The following is a 24,719-nucleotide window of genomic DNA, read 5'->3' as shown; positions in this document are numbered from 1 at the left end:
TTAGATATCTTAATATTCATTTCACTGCTACCCAATGTAACTTCTTGATTTTCTTTATTATGAATTTCCTTACATATGTTATGTAGAATTGAATTCTTTATATATATATATATATATATATATATATATATATGTCTTTGATCGTTTTGGTAGATTGAAGAGTGAGGACCCACCCACGCATCCATCCGCGTGGGTGAAACACCAAGAAAAGCCAAGACAGCAGACAAAAGGTAAGTAACCCACGCGGCCTCCCTCCTTGCTATTCTCCATTAATGCAGCTAATATGCATTGTTGATCTCTTATGATGCTACTATGTGTTATTCGTCGGAAGAAGATGGCGGAAACCCCTATTCTCCGTTGCAACCCGCGATGGGCTCCGAGGTCTGACGACGTCGTGGTTTTCATCCCGGAGGATCTTGTGTCGATGATTTTGATGTGTCTCCCCGTGAAATCTATCGTGCGTTTCAAGTCCGTCTCCAGAGATTGGCATCGGACGATCTCCAGCAAGTCCTTCATCACTTCGCATCTGCACCAAGAAAGACGAATCCAACCAACCTTATCATTCCTTCAACATATAACGAGGTGAGTGAGAGGATCTTCGAGAGAGACTTACTGGGTTCGGTTCTGAGACAAAACAATGCCGGTATGTACCCTGAGATGCCTTCCAGGATCAGAATGTATAGATACGAGGAAGCTGGTCGCCTAGACAAGGCTACTCTTTTTTTTGAGACAGTCACAGAACGAATCAAACGATGCATTGACGACTCTTTACATTCCGATGGTTTGCTTCTCGTCTCCGTTTCACCGTCTCGCACATACTTATGCAACCCAGCCACCCGAAAGCTCCTAGACTTGCCTACCGCAGGACTTGTGTGTGATCCCAAACTCGAGTACAACCTAGGATTCAGGTTGGATCCACGAACTAACAACTACAAAGTAGTCCACTAATTCTGCCAGTCCGACCGCACTTCGATTGTGATGTCTTTACAGTCGGGACAACTCCTGCTGCATGGAGGGCCACGGTGGCTCCCCCTTACCCCATCACAAAAAAATCCTTCGGCTTGTGTTGAAGGCTCCATCTACTGGTTCATCGACACCATGAAACGTGAGTGGTCACCCTCCGAGGGCAAAATTCTCGCCTTCAGTTTGTCCGATTAGGAGCTCAGGTTGGTCTCTGCACCCCCCCCCCACCAGTCGGTGGCATCCGCGCACTGCTAGACTCGTGGGATTCGAAGGAAATCTGTGTTTCATCAACAATTCGAATGGATTAGGTGCTATATTTACATTCTCTCCCCACCAGAGGAGACATGATATATCATGTGATGAGATATAAAATGAAATAAATTTTTATATATGAACAAATACTAGTAGACTATAACACGCAACAGAATTAAATAGAATTACAATTAAATATAATATCAAAATATACATGGAAAACACCTCAAATGTGAAGGGTAAAAACCACGGAACAAACTAGAGATAATCCACTATAAGAATAATGAATATATAAATCTTAATCTCTTACAAAGATTACGTCATTGTGCACAAAATTCTAAATTCTCCCTAATTCTCCCCAAGTAATCACAGTAAGAATCTAGATTTGATCTAACCTGAGATAAGAACACTGCTAGATAATTGAGAATAGAGTCTCTCTGCATTGTCCTTGTTTTCTTCCCTTTCTTTCTTCTTGGATTTCTATCTTTTTCTCCTCCTTTTTGCTATTGCCAAGATGTGCCTTGCTGCCCTCGTTACTGCTCTTTTATACTTATTTTCGTAGCCATCACACCGCCCTTTAATATGAATTAAGATTAGGTTAAGAGGGGGTAAGCTATGGGTTGATAAAGCCCACCTTGGGTTGAATGTGGGTTGTCAGCCCAACAACCTCCCCATTCAGCCCATAAGAGAGGTTATCCCAAAACTCCTCAATGTGAAGCCATACCGATCAGCTGTTGGCATATCTCCTATCTTTTTTTTGGTAAGGTTTTTGTCAACATGTCTGCTCCATTGTCATCTGTGTGAATTTTCTGAAGTTGCAATTGCTTCTCTTCAAATATATTTCGACTCCAATTGTATCTAACATCTATATATGCTTTGACTTGGAATAAAACATTAGGTTCTTACACAAATGGATGGTACTCTGGCTGTCACAATGCATCACTTAATTTTTCTGTTTCAGCCCCAATTCTTGTAAGAATTCTTTCATCCATAACATTTTTTTGCATACCTCTGTATATTCTGCTTATGTGGTGGAGAGAGCAATACACCTTTGCAACATGGATTGTCATGACATAGCTCCCACTATAAAAGTAAGTACATAACCTGAAGTGGATTTTCTCGTATCTATATCTCTTGCCATATCTACATCTGTGTAACCTGTCAACATAGGTGGTCCACCTCCAAAGCTTAAACAAACCTTAGAGCTCTCTTTGAGATATCTCAAAATCCACTTCACTACTGCCTAGTGTTCTTTGCTTGGATTTGCAAGAAATTTGCTAGTAATACCAACTGCATATGCGATGTCTGGCCTCGTACATACCATTGCATACATTAAACTTTCAACTACTGAAGCATAAGAAACCTTTTGCAGTTTCTCCTTCTCCTTATTACTTGATAGACTCTATTCTGAGCACAACTTGAAGTGACCTGTAATAGGAGAACCAACTGGCTTTGCATTGCTCATACTGAACCTTTTTAATACATTCTCGATATATTTCTCCTATGATAACCAAATCGTCTTGGTTTTTCTGTAACGGAAAATCTGTATGTCTAGTATTTGCTTTACTAGCCCCATGTCCTTTATTGCAAAAGACTCAATTCATTCTTCAACCTGTCAATTTTAGACGTATCTTTCTCAAGAATAAGCATGTCATCAACAGAAAGTAAGAGAATAATAAAATTCTCACCAAACCATTTGATGTATACACAATGATCTAAAGTCGTTCTTTTGTATCCATTTTCTGTCATAAATGAATCAAACTTTTTATACTACTATCTTGGAGCTTGCTTTAGCCCAAACAAGCTCTTCTTTAACTTGTAGACAAAGTTTTCTTTACCTTTGACTTTGAAGCCTTTTGGTTGCTTCATATAAATTTTCTCCCCCAAATCACCATGAAGGAAAGCTGTCTTCACATCTAACTGTCTTTAGATCGATTTTTGAGGCACCCAAGATCAAATGGGTATCTAAAAATTAACCTTTTTTGTAGAAACATACATCACCACAAGCTAGGAGTAAGAGATAGTACATTGATAGTGGATGCTCAAGGTATATGACCAAAGATCCATCTCAATTCTCTAAGCTTACTAGCATAGACAAAGGCTCTATCACCTTCAGAGATAACAACAAGGTAAAATCATTGGCAAAGGAACCATAGGTAACAAATCCAACTTCTTTATTGAAGATGTTTAGTTAGTTGATGGTTTAAAACATAACCTCTTGAGCATTAGTCAATTGTGTGATAAAGGATACATTGTTAAATTCGAATCTAATGCTTGCATCATTGAAAAACCACACAAAACCACATCTATGATTGCATTAAAACAAAATAACGTATACACCATTGACATCAATGATCTTTGTAATGAAATGTATTTCTCGATTTTGAATGACGATGCTTGGCTTTGGTATAAGAGATTAGGTCATGCTAGCATGAAACTAAGCACCCAAATTTCATCCAAAAAACTTATAAGAGGAATTCCTCATATCAAGTTCATTAAAGATAATATGTATAATGCTTGTCAATTAGGAAAACAAATAAAGGGTAGCTTCAAATCTAAGAATCAAATAAGCACCTCTAGACCTTTGTAATTGATCCATATGGACTTATTCAGACCAATCTCTACATCAAGCTTAGGAGGTAGCAAATATACTTTGTTATTGTAGATGATTATAGTAGATACATATGGACTTATTTCTTGAAACACAAAAGTGAATGCTTTAGATTTTTCACCAAGTTTTGTAAACTTGTTCAAAATGAAAAGGGTTCTATGATTTCATCAATTCGAAGTGATCACGATAGTGAATTTCAAAACCGTGATTTTCAAAAATTTTATGAATCTAATGGATACAACCATAACTTCTCTACTTTAAGAAATCATCAACAAAATGGAGTAGTAGAAAGAAAGAATAGAAATTTATAAGAAATGACAAGAACCATGTTGAATGAACATAGTCTACCCAAATATTTTTTGGCCGAAGTCGTAAACACGACATGCTATATTATGAATAGAATTCTAGTAAGACCTTTACTAACCAAAACCCCTTATAAGTTGTGGAACAACAAAAAACTCAATGTTTCATATTTTAAAGTTTTTGGGTGTAAGTGTTTTATATTGAATGAAAAAGATGCCTTAGGAAAATTTGATGCTAAATCCGATGAAGAAATTTTTCTTGGTTATTCCTCGATTTCTAAAGCATTTCATATCTTCAATAAAATAACTTTAATTATAGAAGAATCCATTCATGTTGTTTTCAATGAGATTTTTGAAATCAAGAAAAATGATTTTGATGATGATGTTAATTTCGATTCCTTGAAGTTAAATGAAACCCCTTCTCCAACTAGCAACTTGGATGCATCCACTTCCGAAACATCCTTACACAAGGATTAGAAGTATGTAGGATAAGTCCAACTAGCAACTTAGATGCATCGACTTCTGAAACATCCTTACCCAAGGATTAGAAGTATGTAGATGCTCATCCTAAGGAGCTAATCATAGGAGACACATCTAAGGGGGTTCAAACACGTTCTCTTAAAAATTTTTGTGTCAATACCACTTTTCTCCCCCAAATTGAACCTAAATGTATTGACAAAGCCATGAAAGATGATTCATAGATTATCGCAATACAAGATGAGTTAAATCAATTTGAGAGAAATAAGGTGTGGAAACTTGTTCCTAGGCCAAATGACCATTTAGTTATTGGTACTAAATGGGCCTTTAGAAACAAGAAAGATGAATCTAGTATCATGATTAGAAATAAGGCTAGATTAGTGGCTAAAGGTTTCAACCAAGAAGAAGGTATCGATTACGAAGAAACCTTCGCTCTTGTGGCTCGATTAGAAGCCATAAGGATGCTCCTTGCCTATGCTAGTAGTAATAATTTTAAGTTGTTTCAAATGAATGTTAAAAGAACTTTTCTTAATGGATTTATTTCTGAAGAAGTTTATATTGAACAACCTCCTGGATTTGAGAATAATAGTCTCCCTAATCAAGTGTTTAAATTAACTAAAGCTCTCTATGGTTCAAAACAAGCCCCAAGGGCTTGGTATGAGAGACTTAGTTCATTTCTTATTGAAAATAATTTCTCTAAAGGCAAGGTCAATACTACATTGTTTATAAAAAATTTTAAAAATAATTTTCTCATTGTTCAAATTTATGTTGATGATATTATCTTCGGTTCTATGAACAAATCTCTTTGTAAATCTTTTACTAAAAGTATGAGCCTTGAATTTGAAATGAGTTTGATAGGAGAATTAACCTTCTTTTTAGGTTTATAAATCAAACAACTAAGTAATGACATATTTATTAGTCAAACAAAATATGCTTTAGATTTGCTAAAAATGTTTAATATAGATAGCTCGAAAGCTATCAACACTCCTATAAGCACCTCCACTAAGTTAGAAATTGATGAAAGTGGAGAAAGCTTTGATCAAAAAACTTATAGGGGTATGATAGGAAGTTTACTTTACCTCACAACAACTAGACTGAATATCATATTTAGTGTAGGACTTTGTGCTAGGTTTCAATCTAATCCTAAGATTTCTCATCTCAAAGTAGTTAAAAGAATACTTAAATATCTTAAAGGAATCACAAATCTAGGATTATGGTATCCAAAATCCAAGAATTTTGAGTTAATTGCTTATGCTGATGTGGATTTTGCTAGATGTAGACTAGATAGAAAAAACACATCAGGAACATGTCAATTTTTAGGATATGCCCTTGTTTCCTGGTCATCCAAGAACAAAACTCGATTGCACTATCAACAACCGAAGCTGAGTATATTGTAACTAGTGCATGCTGTGCACAAGTTGTGTGGATAAAAGACACCTTAGAAGATTATAAAATTCATCTTAAAAATATTCTCATTAAATGTGATAAAACAAGTACAATATGTTTAACAAAGAATCTCATTCAACACTCAAGAACAAAGCATATTGATATTAGACATCATTTTGTATGAGATCATGTCACTAATCATGATGTAATTATAGAGTTCATTGATACTAAACATCAACTAGCTGATATTTTTACAAAGCCTTTAAGTAAAGTACAATTTGATTTCATTAGAAGAGAATTAGGAATGTTGATTTGTCTGAATGCATGAACTTATTAAATTGGTTTCTCGAACTTTCTTGATTCTATGATCAATCACTTAATGTTGAAAATCTTATGATACGAATTTTACATGACTATATGCTTCAATAACATGTTAGAAATTGTGTGTCTTGATTTCCATGATGATAAGAATGTTTTACCTTCATGATTGTACTTGAAAAGCTATAGCAAAACTTTGTCCGAATGCATGAATTTGTTAAACTTCATTTTTGGACTTTCTTGATCCTAACAATGCATTATTTTGTATTTCTCTTCCGGATTAAATATATTTCTTGAATGGTGCTTTCATGAGCCTATGTCATATCAAGTTTATTTCATATCAATGCTCCATGATTTTTGACATATGGAATTGATTAACAAATGCATCTCTCATGGATTTACCTTGTGAAAAATGATTTTTAATCGAGAAATGGATTTGATGAAATGAATTCCTTCTTGATGAAGGAAGACTTTTTTTTAATGAACACTTTCAAGAATTTAATTTCACATGTATATCTTGATTCTTGTAAAAATGAAGCATGATTTAATCTCTTATCATTTTTAACTTCATTCAAAGTTAGTTCACAATGGCTTTTCTCCTTGATGCAAAATGTTAATGACAAATAAGGAAGAAGTAATGAAAGCTATCTCCTTAGTGGACTTTTGAATGATACCATGTCATGATTGCTCGAAAAATAATTTGTATGAATGGTATCTTATCACTTATTGTTGAAAAAATGACATGAATCTTTTTATGACATGTATCTTTACCACACTTATTGTTGAATCGCTCTCCTTTTTGTTGATGATAAAGGGGGAGAAATATATGGTAAATTGATGATAGAATGAATTGCTATATATATATTTGATGATAGAATGAATTGCTATACACTTGAAATATTTGCATTAATGATAAGATATCTAAAGCTTACATTATAATTTTACAATGTTGATATCTTACCATATGATGAATTGCTATGATTGCCATATTTGCATCATGTTAAGATATCTAGAGCTTACATCGTAATCTTACAAATTGATATCTTGTCATATGATGAATTGCTACGATTGCTATCTTTCACATATGAAATATAAGACTTGAAAATGGATGTCGAGTCTTGACATAATTTTTAGAAAAATACATCATGATAGGAATCATGATGGGGGTATTGATAAGTTTGAATGAACTTAACTTATCAATATGTCTCTTGAATTCAAAGGCTTTGAATTCAAGAATGACTTATCTCAAGTATGACATACAGATAAGGGGAGTTAAGATTAACTCTATCATCAATTGATTGTCATCATCAAAAAGGGGGAGATTGTTGAATCTCGGATTTTGATGATGAAATCAATTATCATTTGGTTATCTAATCCGTATGTTAAGATAAGTGTACAGGATTAACTACGATGGCAATAAGACATGTAGCAGGTGTTAAACCGGAGTCAAGACCAATATCATATTGGGGGTTTGAGAGTTCATCGGAAGTCCGGACGTTCATCGGAGGTTCTGCAAGAATAATCCAAGAAGTCTAGGAACTTGCCAAAGAAGCTCATCGGAACTCGCCAAGAGGATCGTCGCGAAGTCCAGGAATTTGCCAGGAGTCCACCGGAGCATCGCCGAGGGTTCGTTGGATGTTCACCGGAAGTTCACCAGAAGAAGCGATTGACGCACTAGAACACGATCTGCAGTATTGATGTCTTAATTGTCATAGTTAGCATGTAGATTAAGTTAGGATTGGGAGGTGATCCCATTAACTTAATCTGGGGCCAACTAGGCCCTTGGCAAACCCAAATTGGGTCGAATTGATCAGCCCATTCAAACCCAGAATTCCTGGCCGGTGGTAGCACCGCCAAGGTCGACGGTAGCACTGCCAAGGCCAACGGTGGCACTGCCCAGGAGACTCAATCTCCTAGGAGTTCTGGGTGGTAGTACCGCCCCTGTCAAGTAGTGGTACCGCCCCTGTTAGGCGATGGTACCGCCTGAGCTCGGTCTCCGAGCAATGTTAGGCGATAGTACCACTTAGATTGAGCGGTAGTACCGCTTAGTGAGAGATGACAGGCGATAGTACCACCTAGTTATGGCGGTGGTACCTCCAGGACCCCGGAAATCAGGGAATAAACACTTTTAAGCTCCGAATTCAAACTGATTGTAGCCTATAAAAACCCCACCCTTTCCTGTATGAAATGTAACCGAAAGCTTACTTTTATTCTAAGTATTTGAGAGCTTAAAAGTATTGTAAAAGGCTAGAGTTCCTCTCCCTCTTTTCTTTCTAAGTCTTGATCATTCAAGAGAGGAGTGAAAACTTGTAAGGGTTGTCTCCTAAGCCCGTTAAAAGAAGGAAAGCTGTAAAAGAGTGGTTGGCCATCGCCTATTGAAGGAAGGCCTCTAGTGGATATCGGTGACCTCATCGGAGGAGGAAGCCAAAAGTGGATGTAGGTCAAGATTGACCGAACCACTCTTAATCTCGGGTTGCATTTACATTATGCTCTTTATCTTAACTACAAACTGCCTCCGTTACTTTACATCAACTATACTTTCGTTTGCTCTCAAGTTAAAGATCTTTTCGAAACAGTTTTTGTACAAAGTCTTTTTGAACCGACAAAAGTTTTTCACTGCACTAATTCAACCCCCACCCACCCCCCCCCCCCCCTTTTAGTGCTCTTGATCCTAACACTACTGCGTTGTGGTGTAGCTGTCGCCACCTTGTTAGCGATGGCCACGACGCTGGGGGGAGGGGGTACCACCCTAGCCCGGGGGCGGTGCCACCCTTGTAGGTGGGTGCCCCCGCGAGTGGGTACGAGCACCGCTGCCCCTGCAGGTGGCTCTGTGTTGGGAAATCTTGGGGGCGACATCACATGCGCAGCGGAAGAACAAGAAAACAAAATCCCCGATTCCCAAAGAGATGTTCGTCGTTGTGCGAAGATTGGTGCACAAAATCTACGAAACTTAAAACTGCATATAGAGTAGGTTGTATTACCTAGGGAGATCATATATCCATGTTTCCTTGCAGATCCTTAGGAGAGGGTGAAGGAGGTCAAGCGTCCTCCTCTCTAGCGGTGATCCACACAGCAGGGTTGCGACGACGCTCCTCAAAACTCCAGGCCTGCTCTGAGGTGGAGAGGAAGAGGAGAATAGGAAAGGCAAGCAAAGGCTCTAGCCTATGAGGCTTTGAATCCCTCCTATTTATAGAGATCCCCTGTCAAACCCTAATGGGTTCTCCCCTAGTGGGTATTGGATCTGCATCCAATAAGATAAGGGCTCCGTCGGATATCTCATATCTGAACCTCTACTCATCGCAATGCCTACCATATGTGTGTGACCCTCTAGGCCCAATATCGAGCTGGCTATGAGTCATACCTGTCAGAACTCCTTCTAACTCAGTGAATTATTATCTCTGTAATAATTCACTTGACTCATCGACTACGGAAGTACTAGGCCACTACGCCGTAGTCCCCAAACGATACAGGGGAATCCAATCCATTGGACCTGTCTATCCTCAGTTACCGTGTACCTATAATCCCTCATCCTTCTAATATCCCAGAGACCGTATATCGAGCATGGTGTTGTTAGACCCATACGGTTTCTACTCGAGTCTCGCTCTAATCGGATTCTCCCGGAGAACTCTTTCTCTCTCAACCCGAATGACCCTGGCAAGGGATTTGTCTGAGCAAGAATACATGGGATATTCCTCTCATGACGCCGAGAGTGGATGATCCTCTATCGACACTCAATAGCCCTCGTAAGGTCGACTACCACTCCCAATGACCAGTTGTACTAGATCTGGGACAGCCAAACCTATAAGTCTGGTATCAAAGAGTGGAGCACTCATACAGGACATCCTTGGTGTCTCAAGTCTAAGGACCAGATACACCACTAGGACTACGGAATCGCTGTTTGACAATAAGGCATCATCAATCATCCAGCATTCCGTAAGCGGATCAAGCAGTGAACTCATTCTCTAATGAGCACCTGTACTGTATCCCTAGTGTCCCTATACGAGCAGCTATGAGACCAGCTGCATCCATCATATGGACGGGTATTCAACACACCATTCTATCCGGTTATCACGATGTCCCTCTCGAGTAACCTATGACCGGGATTATTTAGGATATGTGTTTAAAGGTGAATCGATCTCATTATCGTGATCTCATCACGATCCGATTCCCATTGCACAAATCCAAGGACATCACAATATATATATGCACATATGCAATAGTTATAAAGTGATATACGCCAAAATATAATAAGCAAAAAGATTTTGTATCAAGTCACACGTGCCATCACTCACGTGATTGGCTTGCTGAGCACCTATGACTAGCAATCTCCCACTTGACCTAAAGCCAATCACCTATGTATCTGATCCCCATCAGACCCCTGTGATGCTCAAAGACAATCTGAGACAGCGGCTTTGTTAGTGCATCTGCAATGTTATCTTCGGATGGAACTCTTTCCACTGCTACATGTCCTCGGGTTACAATCTCTCTGATAAGCTGGAACCTCCTCAGAACACTTCTGATGAGACCCGGGTTCCCTTATTTGAGTAATCGCCCCGTTGTTGTTGCAATATAAGGAGATCGGCTCCTCGCTACCCGGCACGACTCTCAAATCTGTGATAAACTTCTTCACCCAGACTCCCTCCTTTACTACATCTAATGTAGCAATATACTCTGCCTTTGTGGTCGAGTCAGCAGTAGTATCTTGCTTGGAACTCTTCTAGCACACTACTCTTCCATTCAAGGTGTACACATACCCTGAATTCGACTTGATATCATCGATATCAGACTGAAAACTTGAGTTTGTGTAGCCTTCAACCTTAAGGCTATTACCTCCATAGTAAAAGATCCTTAGTCCTTCTTAAGTACTTAAGGATACACTTTACTGCTTTCCAGTGCTCCAAGCCTGGATCCGCCTGATACCTGCTCGTGACACTCAGAGCATGCGCTATATCAGGCCTAGTATATAGCATGACATACATGATAGACCATATTGCTGAGGCATAAGGTATCATATTCATGTTCGCCCTTTCTTCTGGAGTCTTTGGGGACATACTCGTAGAAAGCGATATCCCATGTCTCATCGGTATGAGACCTCTCTTGGAATTTTCCATGCCAAACCTTTTGACAATGGTTTCTATGTACCTAGACTGGGACAAGCCAAGTATCCTCTTGGATCTATCTCTATAGATTCTAATCCCCAAGATATAGAATGCTTCCCCTAAGTCCTTCATAGAGAAGTGTCTAGATAATCAAGCCTTTACTGTGGATAGCATTCCTACGTTGTTCCCAATGATGAGGATGTCATCCACATATAACACCAAAAAGGTGATAGCGCTCCCACTTACCTTCCTATACACACAAGGCTCATCTTCGTTCTTAACGAAGTCATAAGATCTGATTGCCTCATCAAATCTTATGTTCCAACTTCGGGAAGCTTGCTTTAGTCCATAAATTGATCTAAGCAACCTACACACCTTATCTGGGCAGTTCTTGGACACGAATCCCTCAGGTTGCATCATATACACCTCCTCCTCGAGGTTCCCATTGAGGAATGCGGTTTTCACATCAATCTGCCAGATCTTATAATCATAGTGTGCTGCAATAGCCAATAGAATTCTAATTGATTTTAGCATTGCTACGGGTGAGAAGGTTTCCTCGTAGTCAACACCTTGCCTTTGACGATACCCCTTAGCCACTAGCCTTGCTTTATAGGTCTCTACCTTTCTATCTACTCCGATCTTTTTTTAAAGATCCACTTGCAACCGATGGGTATAATACCTTCGGGCGCATCAACTAGGTTCCAAACCTTATTAGAGTACATAGAATCCATCTCAGAATTCATGGCTTCTTGCCACTTCCCGGAGTCTATACTCATAATAGCCTCCTCGTAGGTCTGAGGATCAATATCCTCAACATCCTCTCCTCTAATATGTCCCACATATCTCTCAGGAGGATAGGATACTCTATCAGACCTGCGTAAAGTTGAAACTTGTGTATTAGGTACCTGAACAGACTCGGGCTATAGAGTGGTGCTTGAACTTGGTTCTCCAACCTCGCTCAACTCTATCATTCTCCCACTCTCTCCGCCAAGAATGTGTTCATTCTTAAGGAACACTGTTCTCTTAGCTACAAAGACCTTTTGGTCCTCGAGATGATAGAAATAATACACACAAGTTTCCTTGGGGTATCCCACAAATTTACATCGCTCTGTCCTTGATTCTAACTTATCGGGGTTGTGTCTTTTAACATGGGTAGGGCAGCCCCAAATCTTAACAACCTTAAGATCAGGCTTCTTCCCTTTCCATATCTCATATGGTGTAGACACTACCGACTTAGTTCGAACTCTGTTTAGAAGGTAAGTTACGGTTTCTAGGGCATATCCCCAGAATGAGATGGGTAGGTCAGCGAAACTCATCATGGATCGTACCATATCTAATAACGTACGATTTCTCCTTTCAGAGACACCATTGAGCTGAGGTGTATAATGAGGTGTCCATTGGGATAATATCCCATGGTCCTTGAGGAACTGAGTAAACTCTGTACTTAAGTACTCACCTCCTCGATCTGATCGAAGAGTTTTGATACTCTTTCCAATCTGGTTCTCCACCTCATTCTTATACTCTCTGAATTTCTCAAAGGCCTCGGACTTGTACTTCATTAAGTACACATATCCATACCTTGAGAAATCATCGATAAATGTAATGAAGTAGGAGTAACCTCCAATGGCATGAGTTGACATGGGTCCACATATATCACTATGTATGAGTTCTAACAATTCAGTGGCTCTCTCTCCAATTCCACTAAATGGAGAGTTGGTTAGTTCTCCACGAATGCAAGGCTCACAAGTTGCATATGACACATAGTCGAATGGATCTAGATATCCATCATTTAGTAACTTTTGAATCATTCTTTCATGGATGTGACCTAGCCTACAATGCCATAGGTATGCACTGTTCATCTCATCTCGTTTCCTCTTGGACACATTTATATTCATGATATGTGGAGTAGTGTCTAGCATAAACAAACCTTTATACAATATTCCTCTCGTCAATCTCCCCTCAGCTTTGCTAGAATTTACAATAAATTGTAGATGTGATAAGCAATACTGGTATCCAATACAAATGCACTATCACAAAAATCTAACAATTGGAGATTGATCATGAATGTACCTGAAGCTTCTCCAAGCTTCTATTTAGCCCTTTCTGCAAGGTACTCTTTGTAGTTCCTCTTCCAGTGCCCATCTTTACCACAGTGGAAGCACTGGCCTTTGTCCTTTGCTGGGTCTTTCTTAGCAACCTTTGCTTTACCTAGTTTGCCCTTTCCCTTTCCCTTCTTAGGGGACCTTTCAACTTTCCTTTTCTTTTTGGTCTCACCAGTGTAGAGAATTGGTTCTCTTTCTTAATAGTACTCTCTGCCTCCCTCAACATATTGAGGAGCTTTGGGAGAGTCACCTCAAGCTTGTTCATATTAAAATTCATTATGAACTGTGAAAAGGAATCTGGTAGGGACTGAAGCATAATGTCCACACACAAGTTATCCTCTAGGACCATTCCTAGACCTGTGAGTTTCTCTATCCACTCAATCATCTTTAGGACATGGTTCTAAACCGGTGTCCCCTTAGTCATCCTAGCGCGAAAGAGACTCTTGGATATCTCATATCGCTGAGTCCTTCCTTGTTCCTCAAACAATTTGCGGACATGTAGGAGAATGGATCTGGCATCCATCTTTTCATGTTGTCTCTATAACTCAGGAGTCATAGAGCCCAACATATAGCACTGAGCATGAGTGGAGTCATCAATGTACTTCACGTAGCGAGCGATCTCATCCTCGTTTGCCCCTTCTTCGAGCGTAGGCATCACTGTATCAAGGACGTACATGATTTTCTCCGCTGTGAGAACAATTCTCAAGTTACGGAGCCAATCCGTATAATTTGGACCAATGAGGCGGTTGACATCAAGTATGCTACGTAAGGGATTTGAAAGCGACATTTTCTGAAAATAAAGATATGAATAACATGCAGATTTTGCAAGAAATAAACTATCAAGATATGAACTTCTATCTTAATATGCTCCCACTATTTTACTAACGAGTCACACGACACCCTCAGCACGTGAAACGGAAGTCTCCGGCAGACTTCTAGCGGGGATCAGGATCCAATCAGCGTCTTAGTGTAATCTCGAGGGACTCGACCAATCACACTAAGCCTAAAAGGTAGGCAACTCTTGCCAATCACAACTCCTTGTGATTCCCGTCCTGTTCGGCCTCCGAATCACCATGGCCTCGAGGGACTCGACCAACCATGATGCTCGGTTAAGTCAACACCTTCGTTACAAGATGAGTCTGATTTGATGATATACCCTCGAGGGACTCGACCAAGCATACCATGCCCTCAGGTCACCGGTGACATCTCTATGTCGTAAACAAGATAGCGAATCGCGATATAGGTGAGTCTCGAGGGACTCGACCAACTCAACCTACACCGGGAATCGGTTCCTACTTATAACGATAGAAGGCCACGTGGGTCAATCTAATTGCCTCACGTTTACCGACTTAATATTATCGAGAGATGTTTCTATGATTTGGTGATGGTGAACTTGAACACCTCATGAAATTTAAAAAGTTTATGAAACAATAATCAAAAAATAAAAATAAACTTAAGAAGAATACAAATTAGGATGAAACAAGTGCATCCGAAGACGAGGAGCAACCTAACTAAGGCCAGGTGGCAAATTACGCCTTAACAACTTTCAACGATGAGGTAATCGAAACTCCCTTAATTTATTTCAAAATTACATAATGCTTTTCATGATATATTTCTTTTTTTTATTTAGTTTTAAAAAATTATTTTTCTTGAAAATTATATGTTTAATAATGTTTTAAAAATATAAAAAATTAGGAATCATGTTTATCATGCTAATAATTTTGAAAATAATCATGAAAATTACATATGATAAAGGAACAAAATGTTAGACTTAAATCATGCTAGATGTTTTAATGATGTGAAAAAGTGATAATGTGTATCTTGATGATCTTTGTATTTAATTGAAAATACTTTATGAAATCATGCTTGATGAAATAATGTAACGATGATTTGAAATCATGCTTATTGAGTTTATTTTTCAAAATTATGCATGATGATTCTTGAGATTTATGGATTATCAACTTTTATGGTAATAAAAGTGGCTTTTTCGATTATAAGCAAGATGGATGGTTTTTATGACGAAATTTATTTTTTGATCTTAAATGTTGATGCATGTTTTTTATTTAGCATAAATGAAAAATGCATACTTCTATGAAATCAATCTTATGAATTGAAACACTAGAAAATGATTTTGATTTAATGATTTGAAGTTGAATGAGATTTATCTTGATTTTTCGAGATTTAAAACTTGAGATTTCATATGCATGAATTGAGATCTTGTTCTCCTACAAGATTGAATAAATTCTATCTATATCATGATCTTCTAAAAATTATTTTTATTATTTATTTAAGAAGAGATTTGCTAAAATGAATCATGGTTTCTCTTGAATTCTTGGAATTTTAACTTGAAAATTCTTTTTATTAATCAAGATTGTCTACTATGATTCTTTCTTTTCACTATTTGAGTTATTAAAAAAGAATCATAATATGTCTCTTGATACTCATGATTTATCTTCACGATCTTTGATATTTTATCTCTCATGATATAATTTTTATGTATAATTCCTTGTATTTATGAAATATTTATCTCATCACCCAATTAATTCTTCTTGATATTCTTTATGTGATGATATGAATGTATGAAATATTCATAAATTTATTTTGATATATACAAATGAGAAGTTTCGATCATGCATGGTAGGATGTAATTTGACAAAATTGGTACTATTATGATATGAAATATTTATGATTTGAAATGATGCATACAATACTATGATTTTGACATTCATGACTTGATTTTTTTATGATTGAAATAATGATTGGAATATTGATGTAATTATGAATGATGATTTTGAATCATACATTTTATATTTTGGAAATATATTTGATTTTTTACTAGGCGGTGGTACCGCCTAGTGTAGTGTCAGTGTTAGTGTCAGACTGACACAAGCAGTGGTACCACCTTGCACAAGCAGTGGTACCACCCATACCTAGGAAACCCAAGGTGAGATATTTTTAGGCTCCAAGTTTGATTCAACTTGAGGCCTATAAATACCCCTCTCATCCTTGGTTAATTAACATAAGTATTGAGAGTAAAAAAAAAAAAAGAAACGCTACTGCAATCTTGTGTGAACTCCTCTCAAAGTTCTAAGTGTTAGAATAGTTTGAGAGAGGAGTAAGTAGGGGTGTAAGGGTTATCTCCTGAACCTGGTAAAAGGAGAAAGAGCTATAGAAGGTGGTTGGTCTTTGCCTATTGAAGGAAGACCGATAGTAGATGTCGGTGGCCTCGACGGAAGAGGAATTAGTGGAGTGGATGTAGGTCACGACAACCGAACCACTATTATATTATTTAGTATTTTTTCACTTTATATTACTTATTGCATATATGCATATATATATTATGATATCCATGGATCTGTACAATGGGAATCGGATCGTGATGAGATCATGATAATGAGACCGATTCACCTTTAAACATAAATCCTAAATAATTTTGGTCATAGGTTACTCGAGAGGGACATCGAGATAACTAGATAGACATGTGTGTTGTATACCCATCCATAAAATGGAGGCAGCTAGTCTCATAGCTATTTTTGTGAGGACATTAGGGCTATAGTGTAACATCCCTCATTTCTAAATTTTCATATAAATTTCTAGTTGTAATGTAAGAATCCATTTTAAATTTGATAAAAGAGCCAAAGTATAAATCTGAGAACTTATTCATAAGATTTGGGGATCTGTTCAAAGAGAAAAAAAAAATCTGAGGACCTATATGTAAACCCTGAGGACCTAATCATAAATATAATAATGCAAGGACTAAACTACAAAATGCATAAAATTATAAATCCCACCGCTTAAGCCTCTCTGCCTTCATTTTGAAGGAACTAGAGAAGGCAACTGCATGGAAGAATAGAGGAAGAGAGAAAGAAGAAGAAAAAAAAAGGGGCAAGAATAAGAAGAGAAATTTGGGGCTTTGGGGTTTTCCTTGCTCAAATCTTCCCATTTGAGGGTCATAATTCTCAAAGGTAAGTATTCTAATCCCATCATACAGAAATATTAGTCTCTGTTCTTATATTAATTCTGAATAATCTGAAAGATTTCTATTTAGAACATGATATTTCTCTTGTTAGACACAAAACCATGGATTTGAAATTTTTTGGTAAACTGACCCCTATAGATTGTTTCAGCCATAATTTTTAGCACCAAATGTGGATTTAGGCAGAACCTTATTCATTTAAAATTAGACTCTTATACCTTTCTTTTGACACTGATATTGAAAATTATGGACACTGAATACTTACCCAAACTTCTATTTCAAATGAGCCTATGGATGTTGTAAAACAGGGATCGAAATTTCTGACCATTCGATACTAAAATGCCTATAAGTCCTTGTTGGAAATGCTAATTTATACCAAACTAACTTCATTTGAAACTAGACTTGTAGATCTTTCTTTTGATATATAGATGAAAAATTTTGGAATTCAAAAGCCTATCTTGTTATCTATTGAACCGACCCTATGAATTCTGTAAAACAGTGATTTTGTTATTGACCTTCGGTTAATAAATCAATGGTAACTCCTTGTTAGAAACCTTGATTCATACAAAACTTATTTCATAAAAAAATAGATTAATATATCTTTTGATAATAGCTTTCTTGAGGGTGTTGGAGTATAACTAACAATTTGAAGTATTTGTTCAATGTGCCTCTCGAACTCTGTCAGAAATCGAGCTTTGGTCTATTTCGCATATTCTATTTTCATTCATTTGGAAATAGATTTCATTCAGTTTCCTTCACTCAATTGAGGTTTATATTAATGCTTCAATTCTGGTTTGCTTTTGTCTATAAGCTATTTACATTCTTGAAATATATTGTGTAACGTTTATGCTATATTGTATTGACTCATATTGGCACATATATATCTCATTATTCCGCATTTGCTTTTGATATGTGCCTATTCCAGTTTCATTCCTTTGGATATTGAATTCATCTAACCTTTTTATTTGAATTGAGCTATATATGATTGCTTGAAATCCGTGTATACTCTTGCTTTCATTTCCTGTCAAATCTGAATACATTTGTAAAAGATTATTGCTTGCATCGTATTGACTCGTAAAGTCACATGTACGTTTGGTTGTTCCGCGTGTGCTTCCGATATATGCTACTTATTGTTCATACTGCCCTTTTGTACTCTGGTGTTATGGGATAATGTGAACTTTTACTAGAAATGGTAAAAGGAGTTATGCATAGAGCCTGCGATGCTCTACCGGCCCCCTCTGACTTCACTTAGACGTGGGTGGATGGAGCTCCCACACGTGGGAGACTTCTGTCTAGTGGTCATTCAGAAATGGATGAATCACATTCTGTCTATGGTCTCACTACACCTTCTGTATATTTGATATGATATCCAGAGCTTTGGTTATGTATTTATGTATGCGCTTTGGATAAGAAAGATATGAATGCAACGTCAAATACGACGTTTCAGCTTCTGTTTCGTATTCGTTCTTTGATATGCTCTGAAATGGTTCATATGCCGTTGATATGCTCTGAAATATTTCCTACGCTATTGATATGTTCTGAAATGCTCCCTATGCCTCTGAAATATTCCTACGCCATTGATATGCTTTGAAATATTCCATATGCCATTGATATATTCCAAAATATTCCATATGTCATTGATATGCTCCGAAACATTTCATACATTGTTGATAAGCTCCGAAATGTTTCATTCATTATTGATATGCTCCGAAATATTTCATCTGTTATTGGGATGCTCCGAAATATTCCATATGTCGTTGATATGCTCTGGAATATTTCCTATGCTATTGATATACTCCAATTACTCTATGCTCCATTTGTTTTGGAACCAAATATGTTTCACTTGAAATGACATATATGATTTTGTATCTAATGAGATGGTACCCTTGAGAATTCTTGTATTCTGTCTTGCATTATGATACCTTACTTATTTGAAATCGTTCCTTTTGTTCTGAATATGTTTTGTCACTTGCTGAGCCGTTTTTAGCTCACTCCGTTGTTATATAAAATCTTTCAGGTCAGCTTGTCACTCTTTGAGATGTTTGAATTGGGTTGAGGCAGTGGAGAGCTATTTAGAATTATGGGCAAGTCTTGTTGGTTATTATGTTATTGTTGTATAAGTATAGTTTGTATGTAATGAAATGTTGTCGATGAACCGAAATGGATATACCTTGTAAAAGTATTAGAAGATCTCTCTTATTTGGAATTTCGGAATGTTAAGTCTAGTTTACGATGATATGAACTTGTAGTAAATGGTTGGAGTTCTGATTGTATAAATTACTTAGCTTGTTGATTTATAAATATTGTTCATGTTTGTTAAGTTGGCTTGGGTTGCCATAAATATGAATTATCGAGTGATGTGATATATGATTATAAACTGCACAGGTTTTATAGATGTGAATTTGATAGAATATTTTTCAGTATCCTCAAATGTTAATTTGGATCCTAGATTAGTTTGTGATAAAAATTTTAATATCATCGATATTTTTGAGGGGCGTGACAGAGGTGGTATCAGAGCATGATTTGAGGATCACTGAAATATTTGATATGTTGACGTGCAAAATATATTGAGGTCTAGTGAACTATAGTGATTCATGGAAATTTTCTTTAATGTATTTTAGGAATCTAGGATGACAAGGACATTTAGTCCTCCTACTTCATCTACTTTTGATTAATTAAGTACGATAAAAGGGTTGATTGAGGATACTAAATCAGAGTAGCGCAATAAAAGCATGATGAACCTAATTTCATTGGTGGTAGAAAAAGAATGACACAAACAGAGAAGATATTTGATATACAAAATTGTTCTGATAATCAAAAGATTTCTTTTGCCACCTTATATTGGAAGTAGAGGCTAATCATTAATGGGAGCAATGAAAAGAATTTTTGGAGATCAGTGTCAAGAATGATAAGGACAAGTTTACTAATAAAAATATGATTGAAAATGAATCAGAAAGTGATAACAAGAGGGTCAAGACATTTAGATTTGAAATCGAAAGTCACCACAAAAGACTCGATCATATGTGAATTACAAGTTAAATTATGAAACAAGTTTGTGTTTTCGGGTGACTGGAGTCTATTTTGCTTGTGGAAAGTTGAATCATAAAATAAAAGACTGCCCCTTGAACAAGAAAAAAGAGTCACTGCCTCCTAAATCATCAGCCCATGTCAGAGTGTATGCTATCACTGAATATGATTCTAAAACTTTTGAATTAGTAGTCGAAGGTATTATGCATGTTTTTAAAAGAATGCAAATATTTGTTTGACCATGGGTCCCATCTACGATTTGATTCGTAATATTTTGCTTATCACTTGGGTATTCAACCTAGACCACTGCATTATGTACTATATATAAATACAATCATTGGATATTCTTTGATAACGAACTTGAATCTGGTCCTCTTGTCTGATTTGTATTAGAGAACTTGAACTTTTTGCTGATTTAGTTCTCCTAGAGATTTGGAGTTTTGATATTATACTTGGTATGAATTGACTATCTTCTTATCATACCAGTATAGATTGTTATATAACAAATGATCACTTTTTGCATATTAGATCAGTCCATCTTTTATTTTGAGAGTATTGGACATGATTTATCTCGTTGCCATTATCCCAAGATGACTTGCTTGGTTTACCTCTAGATAGAGAGGGTGAATTTGCTATTGATATGGTCCACAGTATAACCCCAATATCTAAGCCTCCCTACAGAATGGTACCACTCGAGCTAGAGGAATTAAAAAAACAACTACAAAAATTATTAGATAAGGGTTTCATACGACCCAGCGTTTCACTATAGGGTGCTCCGATACTATTAGTGAAGAAGAAGGATGGAACATTGAGGCATTGTATTGATTATAGATAGTTGAATAAGGTGACCATCAAAAACAAGTATCCCATACCCAGAATTGATGATTTGTTTGATCAACTGCAGGGTGCACAAGTATTATCTAAGATTGACCTGAGGTCAGGTTACTATCAATTGAAGATCAAGGAGGAGGATATTCCAAAAATAGCTTTTAGAACTTGATATGGTCACTATGAATTCTTGGTGATGCCTTTTGGTTTGACTAATGCCCCTGCAGCTTTTATGGAACTAATGAATAGGACATTTCAACCACTCTTGGATGACTGTGTAATTATATTCATTGATGACATATTGGTGTATTCAAGGAGTAATCAGAAGCACGAGGAACACTTGAGAAATGTATTGTCCATACTAAGAGAAAAAAAGTTATATGTAAAGTTCAGCAAATGTGAATTTTGGTTTAATGAAGTTGCTTTCTTAGGCAATATGATTTTAGGGAAGGGCATATCTGTTGATCCAAGGAAAGTAGAAGCTGTAGTTAAATGGGAAGTACCAACAAATGTAATAGAAGTTAGAAGCTTCTTGGGCATAGTAGGTTATTACAGGAGATTTGTGGAGGGATTTTCTCGAATCGCTCAACCTCTTACCAAACTCACTAAAAAGAATGTGAAATTTGTATGGGATGATGATTGTGAGCAAAGTTTTCAAGAGTTAAAAAGAAGATTGACTAGTGCCCCTATTCTCACTATTCCAAGTGGTAGTGAGGAATTTGTAGTTTATACTGATGCTTCAAGAAAGGGCCTTGGATATGTTTTGATGCAGGAAGGGAAAGTGATTGCTTATGCTTCTAGATAACTAAAAGGTTATGAACTGAATTATCCAACTCATGATTTGGAATTAGCAGTAATCATTTTTGCTCTAAAGATTTGGAGACATTATTTGTATGGGCGGTAATTTGAAATCTTTACTGATCACAAGAGTTTAAAATATATTTTCACTAAAAAAGAGTTAAACATGAGGTAGCGAAGATGGATAAAACTTCTAAAGGATTATGATTGTGTCATCCGTTATCACCCGGGCAAAGCCAATATTGTAGCTGATGCACTTAGTAGAAAATCTACAAATTTTATGGCTAGTCTGGTCATGAAGCAATGGAAGATATTAGAAGAAAATTTTGATTTGAATGCTATGAGGAAAGAGCAAGACTCAATGATATTGATGACCTCTATTCAAATGCAATATGATCTTATTCAACAAATTAAGAAATGACAATTACGAGATCCACGTTTAATCTACTTGAGGAATGAAGTAGAAAGGAAATTGAAGCCAAAATTTCAAGTTTCAAAGGATGGCCTATTGAGATTTGGGGATAGAGTATGTGTACCAAATGAAATAGATATCAAGAACCAAATCCTAAAGGAAAGTCATACTTCAAAGTACACCATGCATCCTGGGAGCATTAAGATGTATAGAGATCTCCAAAGTCATTATTGGTGGGAAGGCATGAAGAAGGAAATTGTAATGTATGTTTCAAAATGTTTGACTTGTCAGCAAATCAAAGGAGAACACCAAAGACCTGGACGATTATTGCAACCTTTAGATATTCCTAAATGGAAATGGGAATGTGTTACTATAGATTTTGTTTCAGGACTACCCAGAAGCTCTCGAAAGCATGATGCTCTTTGGATTATCATTGATAGGTTAACAAAATCTGCACATTTCCTACCGATTAATATGACTTATTCACTTGACAGACTTACAGATTTATATGTCAATGAAAAAGGTTTATCCTCATCTTTTCATCAATAGAGGTATGATAAATTTAGAGGACTAAAATTTTCTTTTAGGGTGGGAGAGTGTAACATCCCTCATTTCTAAATTTTCGTATAAATTTCTAGTTGTAATGTAAGAATCTATTTTAAATATAATAAAAGAGCCAAAGTATAAATCTAAAAACTTACTCATAAGATTTGGGGATCAGTTCAAATAGAAAAAAAAAATCTGAGGACTTATATGTAAACTCTAAGGAGTTAATCGTAAATATAATAATGCAAGGACTAAACTACAAAATACATAAAATTATAAATCCTGCTGCTTAAGCCTCTCTGTCTTCATTCTGAAGGAACTAGAGAAGGCAGTTGTGTGGAAGAATAGAGGAAGAGAGAAAGAAGAAGAAAAAAAAACAGGGAAGAAGAAGAAGAGAAATTTGGGGCTTTGGGGCTTTCCTTGCTTAAATCTTCCTATTTGGGGTCATAATTCTCAAAGACAAATGTTCTAATCTCATTCTACAAAAATATTAGTCTCTATTCTCATATTACTTCTGAATAATCTGAAAGATTTCTGCTTAGAACCTGATATTTCTCTTGTTAGACACAAAGCCATGTATTTGGAATTTTTCGGTAAACTGACCCCTATAGATTGTTTCCGCCATAATTTTTAGCACCAAATGTGGATTTAATCAGGACCTTATTCATTTGAAATTAGACTCTTATAACTTTCTTTTGACATTGATATTAAAAATTATGGACACTGAATAATTACCCAAACTTCTATTTCAAATGAGCCTATGGATGCTGCAAAATAGGGATCGAAATTTTTGACCTTTCGATACTAAAATGCCTAGAAGTCCCTAATGAAAATTCTGGTTTATGCCAAACTAACTTCATTTGAAACTAGACTTGTAGATCTTTCTTTTAATATATATAGAAAAATTTGGAATTCAAAAGCCTATCTTATTATCTATTGAATTCGACCTAATAAATTTTGCAAAACAGTGATTTTGTTTTTGACCTTTGGTTACTAAATCAATGGTAACTCCTTGTTGGAACCTTGATTCATACAAAACTTTTTTCATCAGAAAATAGATTGATATATCTTTCGAAAATAGCTTTCTTGAGGGTATTGTATCATAATTGATTATCTGAAGTATTTGTTCAATGTGCCTCTCGAACTCTGTCAGAAATCGAGCTTTGGTTGATTTCGCATATTTGGTTTTCATTCGTTTGGAAATAGATTTCATTCAGTTTCCTTCACTTAATTGAGGTTTATATTAATGCTTGAATTTTGGTTTGCTCTTGTTTGTAAGTTATTTATATTCTTGAAACATATTGTGTAATATTTATGCTATATCGTATTTACTCATATTGACACATGTATATCCCATTGTTCTGTTTTTGCTTTTGATATGTGTCTCTTCTAGTTTTATTCCTTTGGATATTGAATTCATCTAACTTTCTTATTTGAATTGAGCTATATATGATTGCTTAGAATCCGTGTATACTCTTGCTTTCATTTTCTGTCAAATCTGAATACATTTGTGAAAGATTATTTCTTGCATCGTATTGACTCGTAAAGGCATATGTACGTTTGGTTGTTCCGCGTGTGCTTCCGATATGTGCTATTTATTATTCATACTACCCTTTTGTACT

The 24,719-nt window shown here is 36.5% G+C and overlaps 1 protein-coding gene across 1 annotated transcript; it reads left to right on the top strand.

The window, feature by feature from the left end:
• Positions 1–334: 334 nt before the first annotated feature.
• Positions 335–948, top strand: LOC135679536 (putative F-box protein At2g02030). The gene is made up of 2 exons (XM_065193407.1): positions 335–582; positions 669–948. The coding sequence occupies exons 1-2, from the start codon at positions 335–337 to the stop codon at positions 946–948; spliced, it is 528 nt and encodes a 175-aa protein (XP_065049479.1).
• Positions 949–24,719: the final 23,771 nt, after the last annotated feature.

The sequence above is a fragment of the Musa acuminata genome, chromosome BXJ1-1 (genome assembly GCF_036884655.1).
Source record: "Musa acuminata AAA Group cultivar baxijiao chromosome BXJ1-1, Cavendish_Baxijiao_AAA, whole genome shotgun sequence".
NCBI classification, from domain to species: domain Eukaryota; kingdom Viridiplantae; phylum Streptophyta; class Magnoliopsida; order Zingiberales; family Musaceae; genus Musa; species Musa acuminata.
Note: the sequence above shows the minus strand (reverse complement) of the source record. Positions and strands in the feature narration are given on the sequence as shown.

Coding starts and splice junctions, on each gene's coding strand:
- LOC135679536 (XM_065193407.1), top strand. CDS start 335: ATGGCGGAAACCCCTATTCTCCGTTGCAACCCGCGATGGGCTCCGAGG. Junction 583..668: donor TTCCTTCAACATATAACGAG/GTGAGTGAGAGG, acceptor GATGCCTTCCAG/GATCAGAATGTATAGATACG.